We start from the raw sequence: 11,080 nt of genomic DNA on the forward strand, positions 1-11,080 counted from the left end.
ACACAGAGATACACAGACACACAGAGATACACAGATACACACACACAGAGATACACAGATACATACACACAAACACGGACACACAGAGATACACAGATACACACACAGAGTTACACACACACAGATACATAGATACACACACACAAACAAGGACACACAGAGATACACACACATACAGATACACAAATACACACACACAGATACACACACACACACACACACACACACACACACACACACACACGTCGATCTTTTTCCTAGTCCCAGCCCAATACTCACTCGTCTTTCTTGTCCTCCCAGAAACTGTCCTCTCAGGTGACTGTTCAAATCTATGAGACTATGGGGGCCGTCTTTATCCAAACACCACACATATCCCCTATAAATTCCTTCTAGAAAGCTGGTCTCAGTGTTCTTCATACATTAGGAGAAAAGATCAACCAAGGAAAATGCTTAGTGATGACTTAAAAAAAAAAAAGCCACTTACTCATGTATATGGATGTTTTGTCTGCACATATCTCTGCTACCAGAAGAGGGCGCTGGATCTCACGGGACCACAGGCACCATCTCTCCAGGCCCTCATTAAAGGCTTTTTTTTAAAACCACGAAGCAAGCAAGTTAGATAATGGAGAGTGCCATGGTTAAGTAAATCATGCATGCAGTGAGGTCTTATGCAGCCATTAAAGTCAATGTTGCCAAAGAAAATTGACTAATGTAGGGAAGAGCTCATCATAGTGCCATTAAGTGACACAGATTACAAACGGAACATGCAGAATGACCTCAACTGTGTGGATAAAACAATGTTTTCCGATTTTTCATTAATGAGCATGTTTATAGTACATTGACAACATTTCTTTAAACAAATATGTACAAACACAGGCTTGGGTCCTGGTTGGCCTGCCTCACTCACTCACCCCATTTCTCTGTAGGCTTCTGCAGCTGGCTAACCTCAGCCCTTACTCCTACCTCATAGGGTTTACACACACACACACACACACACACACACACACCAGCCAGATATTTATTAAGCATTGCTATGTGTCAGGCTTTTTACAAAGTATCAGTCCCCTAGATATAACCTTGTAAGGTCATTAACGTCCACTTTACAGACAAGAACGCAGAGGTAAGTGCGTCTTGAGTAAACTGCTGCCTAACTGTGGAAAAGCCAGGGGGAAGGGTCAGTATTCAGATTCCAAGGCCCTTCCTTCCTTATATTCACAATAGCATTTGTCAAAAGGTAATCCAGGAGAGGGGCAGTGGTAGCGCACGCCTTTAATCCCAGCACCTGGGAGGCAGAGGCAGGCAGACTCCTGAGTTTGAGGCCAGCCTGGTCTACAGAGTGAGTTCCAGGGCTACACAGAGAAACCCTGTCTTGGAGAGAGAGAGAGAGAGAGAGAGAGAGAGAGAGAGAGAGAGAGAGAGAGAGAGAAAGAAAGAAACTAGTAGGGGCTGTAGAGATGGCTTGGTAGTCAAGAGCATTTGCTGCTTTTACAGAGGACCCAGAGTCTATACCCACATGGCAGCTCACTGCCTGTCCCTCAACTTCTGAGGGTGGCTGAGGTGTGTCCGATGCCCTCACCTGACCTCCTCCAGCACCGAATGCACCTGGTACACACATGTATGGGCAGACAAAATACCCATACACATAAAATTAAAATAAATGTATGTAAAAGAGAAATGAATTAATAAATTTTAGTTATTTTGTTTTTAAGCCAGGATCTTGCTAGGTACCCTTGGCTGGTCTAAAACTGACTATGTAATTCAGGTTGGACTTTAACTCGTGACAGTCCTCCTGCCTCTGCCTCCCAAATGCTGGGAGTCTTACTTGTTTGAATTGGGATCACAACTGTGTAATCCAGGTTTCCTCACTCTCTGAAGTGCTAGGAGTGTGGTGGGATCAGTTTTCTGGTTTCTGGTTGTTTGTTTGTTTGAAATGCATTTATTTAATGTATATGAGTACACTGTCTGTCTTCAGGCACACCAGAAGAAGGCATTGGATCCCATTACAGATGGTTGTGAGCCACCATGTAGTTGCTGGGAATTGAACTCAGTACCTCTGGTACCTCTGGAAAGCAGTCAGTGCTCTTAACCGCTGAGCCATCTCTCCAGCTCCCAGGCTCACTTTTAACATGGGAAATGGCTAGAACTAAAATGTTCAAGATAGGCATAGTGGCTCATCCCTGTAATCCCAGAATTTAGTGGGGAAAAGCAAGAGGATTACTACAAGTTCATGACCAACTTGGACTACACCATGAAAGACACACACTTTCTCTCTATTTTTTAAAGGAATTATTTACTTATTTTATATGATTACACCATAGCTGTCTTCAGACACCAGAAGAGGGCATCTGATTCCATTACAGATGGCTGTGAGCCACCATGTGGATGCTGGGAATTGAACTCATGACTTCTGGAAGAGCAGTCAGTGCTCTTAACTACGGAGCCACTTCTCCAGCCCCAAAGATACTATCTTAAACAAAAATAAAGTGTGTCTGCGACCTACCAAACTTTCAAAGTCCTAGGCTTTTTGTTTGCTAGGTTTATCTACTTTGTTTTATATGTGTAAGTGCTTTCTTTGCATGTATGTATGTATGTGTGTATGTATGTATATATGTATACCATGTGCATGCCTGGTACCCTCAAAAGCCGGAAAAGTACATCAGATCCTGGGGAACTGGAGTTACAGACAGTTGGGAGCTGCCATGTAGGTGCTGGGAATTGAACCTGGATCTTCTGCAAAAGGAACCAGTGCCCTTCCTTAACTGCTAAGCCATGTCCCCAGCCCCTTAAAGCCTTGTTTATGGAAAGGGTTTACAACCAAGGCTTGATCCTGCCTCCAGTATAGTCACGGCTCCTTTTCCAGTGACCCTAGTTTCTTATTCCTTTCAAACTTAGGGCTGAATGAATACCAAAGCCCGTGAGACAATATGTTGAATATGTTGATTTGGTTAACCTATAATTAAAAAGTGTACAAATTTAGCAATGCACAAGTGCAGCCTGCTTCCTTTTCTCCCCTCCTTTACTTTTTTTTTTTGATATTTTAAATATTTTCTGTGACATTTTGATATGTTTATACAGTATGTCTTGATCATCTCCAACTCTCACCCTCCCCTCCCAGTCTCCCTGGACCCTGAAAGCACCTCCCTCCCACCTTCCTGCCTTATTTTAAAATAACCCATCCAGCCAAGCAGTGGTGGCGCACGCCTTTAGTGCCAGCACTCAGGAGACAGAGGCAATAGGATCTCTCTGAGTTCAAGGTCAGCCTGGTGTACAGAACAAGTTCCAGGACAGCCAGAGCTATGCAGAGAAACTCCGTCTTGAAAAACAAAAACAAACCAACAACAATAAATAAATAAGTAAATAAATAAAGCCATTGAGTCCAATTAGTCCAATTAGTGCCTCCTGCATGCACATAGGTGTGGGACCATCCACTACAATATGGGTAATGTACCAGCCCACATCCCCAAAGAAAAGTGACTCCCTTCCCTGAGCAGCCATCGGTTGCCAACAACCCTTCAGCTCTTCTCCAGGAAGCCCCACTCCGTGCTGCTGCCTCCACCTTGTACAGGTCCTAAGGAGGAGCCACCACTGCCATGCGTTCATTAGTGCAACAGTGGTGTCCTTTCCAGAGGACAGCGCGTCACAGCGCTCCTCCATCTTGTTTTTGACCCTCTTCCTCCATGTCCCCTGACCCTGTGGGGAATCGGAGAGCAGAGAGCGGGAGAGCGATAAGCTGAGCTCCAGGCAGTCTCAGCTCTTTGATCCTCAGGAGTCTGTGCTGACTGCAGGAGAAAGAGGCCTCTCTGGCCAAGGCTAACGGCAGCACTGATGGACTGGATTACTGTGCTGAAATCAAGTTCTCAGGTCCCTCTGGCTCTAGCGGGCTCCTTGGAGCCCCGTCTCTGCAGCCTTTGTTCCCCGGGGTTCTTTCCCTCCTTCCTTTCTTCAGCCCCACCCTTCTACGGCACCTCTTGCTTCCTGGTTCTCCTCTCCTTCCCTTCCTTTCTCCCTTCTTTTTATGAGTGCCTCTCTCTATAGCCTGTCTCAGCCTCAAACTCATGATCGCCCTGTTTCAGCCCCCCAAACGCGAGGCTTACAGCATGAGCCACCAGGCCGGCATTCGCAGCTGTTTGAATCCTAGCTACCATACTGACTCCAGAGGTACTCTGCGTGGTCTCCAAGCAAACTCTGAACAGCAAAGCCTTTAGCGTGGCGTGGGTAACTGTGCAGCCATACCCGGCCCCGAAATGCTCCTGATTCTTTGATAGTTGCTTAAGATAACCAGATACATTTTAGCTAGAATGAAACCCATGTTGTCCTAACCTACTAAAAATGCCTCTCCTGCTCTCTCCAGCAACCGAGCAAGATGCCCAAAGGGAAGAAGGCCAAGGGGAAGAAGGTGGCCCCGGCCCCCGCCGTCGTCAAGAAGCAGGAGGCCAAGAAGGTGGTCAACCCTCTCTTCGAGAAGAGGCCCAAGAACTTCAGCATTGGACAGGACATCCAGCCCAAAAGAGATCTAACGCGCTTCGTCAAATGGCCCCGCTACATCAGGCTGCAGCGGCAAAGAGCCATCCTCTACAAGCGGCTTAAAGTCCTTCCGGCCATTAACCAGTTCACCCAGGCGCTGGACAGGCAGACAGCTACTCAGCTGCTTAAGCTTGCCCACAAGTACAGGCCAGAGACAAAGCAAGAGAAGAAGCAAAGGCTACTGGCCCGTGCTGAGAAGAAAGCTGCTGGCAAAGGGACATCCCAACTAAGAGACCACCTGTCCTCTGAGCAGGAGTCCCTACAGTCACCACCTTGGTGGAGAACAAGAAGGCTCAGCTGGTGGTGATTGCCCATGACGCAGACCCCATGGAGTGGTGGTTTTCCTGCCTGCCCTGTGTCGAAAGATGGGGGTGCCCTACTGCAACATCAAGGGAAAGACCAGGCTGGGGCGCCTGGTCCACAGGAAAACATGAACCACTGTTGCCTTCACACAGGGTGCTCTGACTAAGCTGGTGGAAGCTATTAGGACCAATTATAATGACAGATATGATAAGATCCGTCGCCACTGGTGAGGCAACGTCCTGGGTTCTAAGTCTGTGGCTCGCATTGCCAAGCTGAAAAAGGCAAAGGCGAAAGAACTCGCCACTAAATTGGGTTAAATGTACACTAAGTTTTCTGTACATAAATATTACAAAATTAAAAAAAAAAACAAAAAAAAACAAAAAAGCAAAAAAACAAAACCTCTCCTTCTTGTTCCAGCTGTTCTTTTGGTGCCCGAACACCACTTTCATCGCTAAATACCCAAATAAATTGCATTTTGTGCAATTCTGGATCTCCCCCACCATGTATAAGGAGACCTTGTTTCCGTTCCCGTTGAGGTCCCTTAGAATAGGTGAAACAATGTTGGCGAGGGGCGAGCTCAGGTGACAGGACCCCAGAGATTTCGCTCTCCGTCGATGATGACCAGGCTGGCCTCTAGGGGGCGATGTTTTCCTACCTTTGGAGTCCGGGACTCGTGCAGGGCTGAGCTTCAAATTCAACCTTCCTTGAGAACATGGAGTTTGTCTAAGAGGCCCAGGGGAGGAGTGGGAGAAAAAGGTCAGGAAAAGACAAGGAAAAAAAGCCAACCAGGACGTCCACACTTGTGGCTCCAGCACATACGAGCAGAAGCAGGAGGGCTGACTTGGGTTGGCTTGGGTTAAGACCGTCTTACATTAAAGAAATATATGAACAATATATATCCTCCACATGCACAGAACCCAGCACAAGGAGCCTGAGGGAGGAAGACCATGAATTTGAAACCAGCCTTGGTCACTTATCAATGCTACTAAAAAAAGAAAAAGAAATTAATGAAACCTAACATTTAAGGGTAAGACATTAGATTTTATTGGGCCTGAGATCAGGAAAAGAAGTTTGAGAAATTTGATGACCTGGATAATTGTCATTACAGAATTGTTAACTTTTATGAATAATAATTATATTAGTTATACAGAAGAATGCCCCAAGTTTTAATAGTTGCCTCCTGGAATCTGTAACTTACTGTAAAGTGATTCGGGGCAAATGTATGCTGTAGAAGTAACTCTGGCTTTTCTATGAATGCCCTAGCTCCCAGATAAAGCCACAAAGACTTATTTATATATTACGCTTATGTCCTTAGCTTAGCTGGCTCCAACTAGCTCTTACACTCACCTGTTTATACTAGTCTATGTCTGCCATGTAGCTGGGTTACCTCTCCTCACTTTCATCTGACTGACTTCTGCAGAGCCTGGGTGGTGAATCTTCCTGCACCTGACTCTGTCCCAGAGCTCCTCCCTCTCCCCCAAATGTCCCACCTTCTAATCCTCCCTCAGATTTTAATTGACAGGTAACACTTCCACACAGATTATCCCTACAGTACATATTTATATCTGATTCTTTAAGAAAGGGGGCCAGATAGATGGCTCAGTGGTCAAGAACACTGGCTGCTGTCCCAGGGGACCTTGGTTCAATACCCAGCACCTACATGGTTGCTCACAGCTGTCTCTAAGTCTAGTTCCAGGGGTTCCAACAGTCTCTTCTGGCCTCTGTTTGCACCAGGTATGCACATGATATACATACAAACATGCAGGCAAAACACTCATACATATAAGATAATAGGAATAGTTTTAAAGGGATAGAAGAAGGAGAGACAGAAAAAAAAGAACAAAGCATTGCCATATCAAATGTGGATTAAAAATACATTGATATTCATCCTGCTATTTTTAAATTTTTTTACAGATAAACTTTCCTCTAAATAATTTGGGAAATTGCTTCATGTGGCCCAACATTTGCATACAGATAGTGGTTGGTGCCATTTACAGAAAGGTTTTAATGTAAAGTGGGAGACCTTAGTTCTTCCCATGCTGTCCTGACCTCCGTTTGACCGCAGAGGGCTCGTTAGCTGGTTTCTCTGGACCATGGTTGAGTAGCTTCTGAGTGAGACGCCTGTTCCGCTCCTGAGCTGACACCAGCCAGACCTTGCCTTGCCTCGGCTAAGCAGACTGTAGAATTTTGCTGTCAGATATATCCACTCTTTGCTTTTGGAGAGGCATTAGGTCCTTATGTCACAGGGACCTAAGTGGCTGTGTGCTAAGCTGAGCTACGTGCCTGGCATCCCCACTGCTAGCCACAGTGACAAAATGGTTTCCAATCAGCCGGAGCACCTAGCACTGTCTACTGCTATGAAGAGACAGTGCCCACAGCAATGCAGAGAAAGCGTCTAACTGGGGGCTTGCTTAGTCCCGGAGGGCTAGCTAATCCATTATCATCATGACAGGCAGGTACTGGAGCAGTAGCTGAGAGCTATGTCCTGCTCTATAAGCAGAACCCAGGTCTGAGGAGGGGCTTTAAAACTTCAAAGCCCCAGTGACACGGTGCTTCCACGGCCACACCTCCTAATCCTTCTAACCCTATCAGAGTTCCACTCCCTGTTGACAAAGGATTCAGATACACTGGCTGATGGGGGTCATTCTTATTCAAACCACCACACCTACACATTTTTCAATATTCTTTTTACATCTTTACCCAAGGAAAATGACTAAAACTCTAAGGCACGATACTACAACTTTATTCAGGAAATTATTACACAGGGCTGATGCAAAACAGATACGTACAGAATTTTATAAATCTGATAGCTACATTTCCAGAAGAGACCCAGTCATTGTAAACAAGAGAAACCAAAAGGGTGTTGTGAAGATCGCAGTGTTTTAAGCAAGTGTCCCCATATTCCCTTGTGGTGGAGGTGGTCCATTGAGCGAGAAGAGAAGGTGGCTGCCATGGAGAATTCACGCTTCCTGGTTCTGCCTACACTCAGCTCAGCGGCAGGCCTTGCTGAACTCCTGGAGGGCCCAGCGCTTGTTCTCGGCTGCCAGTTTGAGCTGGGTGTACTCCTTCACCAGGTTCTCAAAGTCTTCTCCCAGGACCTCATAGGTGTGCAGGACCAGCCTTGATTTCTCCATGTCCTGCTCTTGGAGGCGAATGGCTCCCTCCAAACGGTCCCTAAGAGCCCCGGCAGGGAAAGTTCAATAGAAGGATGTAAGTCCTCAGAAAACAGACAGGCATTGAGACCTGCCTGCGCAAACACGTCTGAAGAGCAGCTGTGTGCAGCTCCTGGGGGTTCTTACCTAATGAGGCGGTGCACTTCCACTTTCTCAGCACTGTAAGTGTCAGACAAGACCTTCAGCTCCTCCATCCTGACGACAGGAGAAAGAGTTTAGGGGCCAGCAAGATGGCTCAGTGGGAAAAGGGCTTGCTGATCTAGCCTAATGATCTGAGTTCAATCCATGGAACCCACGTAAAGGTGAAAGATGAGACCTAGATCCACAAAGTTGTCCTCTGACCTCTACATGCACTGTATACACACACACACACACACATATAGTCAAGATACAGGAATAAGACAGATTCACTGTGAATCTCCAAGCAACTGACTTTACAGAAATACATCTATTTCATAAGGCTATAAAATAAATTCTTAACAGTATTGCAAGTTTTTGAGTAACATCAGGGAAGACTAACAGTACTGCTGTGTGACACTTCCTGGGACCCACCGGTACTAGGCATGGTGAAGAAAGCAATGAGGACCAGGGCTGGAGAAGCGGCGTGAGGGACAGAGTCCCTTTGATCCCCCAGGCTCACAGCTCACCTCAACCTAAGGATCATAGCACTGCACTTGATCTCCAGGTACTGGGCATTGATGCGGTCTAGCTCAGACTTCGTCTTCAGCCGGTGCTCCTGAAGAAGCCTCTGCAGCAAAGCGAGGCAGCGGAGGAGCACCTGGACCCCGAGACAAGAACAAGCAAGCTCTAAGAGAAGGAAGCCCTGGCTTAGCTGAGGGAGAGCCCTGGGGCCAAAGAACGGGGAGCAGGCCGCTGGCCACACACCTGGGAGTAGGTGGTCCTCTTCTTCTCCAGGAGCACCAGCTGCTCCTTCTGCTGGCCCTTGGCCTCCAGGCACTGCTGCTTCTCCCTGATCAGGACCTCCGTCAGCGTCCACACCTTCGCTGCTTTCAGCTTGTCTCCATCAGTATCTGAGCACAGGTAAGAGGACAGGGAAACCCCCAGTGGACGCCGCTCTGCTGGGGCCTTTGCCGTCCTACATTCAAGTCACGCCCCTCCCCTGCTTCTCTAACGCTGTCTGCATCTTAGAGTTAGGTTCCCACTGTGTGGTCCAGGCTGTCCAAGGAATATGCCTACTGCAGCCCCAGAGTACTAGGTAGCCCTTCAGTTTTTGTTTTGTTGTTGTTGTTAAAAGGGTCTCTCTGTATATCCCTGGCTGGCCTGGAACTCACTATGCAGACCAGGTTGGCCTCAAACTCCGAGGTCCATCTGTTTCTGTGTCCCAGAGTGCGAGGATTAAAGGCGTGCACCATCATACCCAGCTTATTTGAATTTATTTTGAGTTACGTAATTGTAGGGGAAGGGTCTGTGCATGGCAGCACATAGGCCGCTCACAGGCACGTGAGCACATGCAGAGGTTAAAGGGTTCCAGTCCTCCTAGAACTGGAGGGACAGGCAGTGAAAAACCCAGTGTGGGTGCTGGGAATGTCTTTGGCAAGAGCCTCTTAAGTGATCAGTCAAGGCTCCAGCCCAAACCTTGAATTCTTTCTTTACATGCTTTTTATTTTTAAATTATGTGTGCACATGTGTCTATTGCAATGTGTCCATGTGAGCTCAGAAGAGGGCTCCAGATCTCATGGAGCTGAAGTTACAGGCACTTGTGAGCATCCTGACAAGGGGGCCAAAACCAAACTGAAAACACTGGCTAGCCCGGGAACTGAGGGCACACAAGCAGGCCAGGGAGGCTCACACCTGAACTGGGGTCATGGTAGCACAGCAGCGTGAAGCATTTCCTCTTGAGCTGCTCCTCCACCTCCAGCTGGAGCCGGCCTTTCATCCACACGAAATCCTAGAGGCACACAGACTATTAGCCCTCGGAAGACCTGCCAGTGGGTGTCAGAACACAGAGAGCCTCACAACCTAACAACCCGTATCACAAGAGCCAGGAATGGTGGTTCACTAATCCTAACACGTGGGGGACTGAGGCAGGATGGAGAGGAATTCAAGGCCAGAGACTACATGAGACTCTGTCTCAAAAACACAAATTAGTTACACTAAGCAAGCCAATTATGCTCTATCCATACAGTGGAATCCTACCAGGAGTTGTTTATTCTTGTCATACTGGAGGTTGAAATCAGGCCCCTGAGCTCTAGAGGTACACGGGCTCCACCCCTGAGCTAGCTCCCCATCCCTGGGAGTGCTTTAAGCTCATACAATAAAGCTATCAACAGTGCATGCACTGTTCAGAGTGCTCATGGAGGTCCTTTTATTTCTTTATATTTATTTTCATTTCTTTTGGAGGAGTTGTTTGTGGTGGTGTTTGTTTTGTTTGTTTGCTTGCTTGAGACAGGGTTTCTCTATAGAGTCCTGGCTGTCTTGGAACTCACTATGTAAACCAGATTGGTCTCAAACTTTCAGAGATCCACCTGCCTCTGCCTCTAAGTGTTAGGATTTCTTGTTAAAGATTCACTTATATGTTTATGTCTGTTTGGGTGAATGTCACACGTGAGTGTAGGTGCCCATAGAGTCCAGAAGCAGGTGGAGCCTGGAGCTGGAATTATAAGCAGTTATTCTACCCCAGGTTGGTGCTGGGAACTTAACTCAGGTCCTGTGCAAGAGCAGTATGACCTCATAGTGACTGAGCATCTCTGCAGCCTCAGCCTCGATTCTTCAACTACCTCTGTTGATTTGAGTCCTTTTGTGTTTTAAAGGCAGTCTCAAGTCCAAGCTGCCCTTCACTAAGTAGCCAATGATGACGTTGAACTTGTGGTCATGAGTCTGGTGGCAGTCTGAGGCCAGTCTGGCCTACAGAGTGATACCCTGACTAAGAAAAACCAAGGGGATGGATGGGCTGGGGTGCCAGAGCATGCCTTTGTTCATAGGGCTCCCTCAGGAGGCAGAGGTAGGTGGATCTCCCTGAGTTCAAGGCCAGTCTGATCTACACAAAGGGCTTATCCAGGCTCAAGTACAGTTAGGCCTGTCTCCCCAAAGAGGTTTTTTTTTTTTTTTTTTTTTTTTTT

At 47.1% G+C, this 11,080-nt stretch overlaps 1 protein-coding gene and 1 pseudogene across 1 annotated transcript in view; one reads left to right on the forward strand and one right to left on the reverse strand.

Moving 5' to 3' along the window:
- The first annotated feature begins 4,357 nt into the window (after positions 1–4,357).
- On the forward strand, positions 4,358–5,178 carry LOC110325763 (annotated as a pseudogene).
- Positions 5,179–7,549: 2,371 nt separating this feature from the next.
- The window catches only part of Haus4 (HAUS augmin like complex subunit 4), a 10,841-nt gene continuing 7,310 nt past the window's right edge, over positions 7,550–11,080 (reverse strand). The window contains exons 6-10 of the mRNA XM_021203666.2: positions 9,813–9,909; positions 8,886–9,031; positions 8,648–8,778; positions 8,127–8,195; positions 7,550–8,001 (exon numbers count right to left, since the gene is read on the reverse strand). Coding sequence (XP_021059325.1) covers positions 7,818–8,001; positions 8,127–8,195; positions 8,648–8,778; positions 8,886–9,031; positions 9,813–9,909 — 627 coding nt within the window. The 3' untranslated portion in view covers positions 7,550–7,817. The remainder of the gene's footprint in view (positions 8,002–8,126; positions 8,196–8,647; positions 8,779–8,885; positions 9,032–9,812; positions 9,910–11,080) is intronic.

The sequence above is a fragment of the Mus pahari genome, chromosome 8 (assembly GCF_900095145.1).
Source record: "Mus pahari chromosome 8, PAHARI_EIJ_v1.1, whole genome shotgun sequence".
NCBI classification, from domain to species: domain Eukaryota; kingdom Metazoa; phylum Chordata; class Mammalia; order Rodentia; family Muridae; genus Mus; species Mus pahari.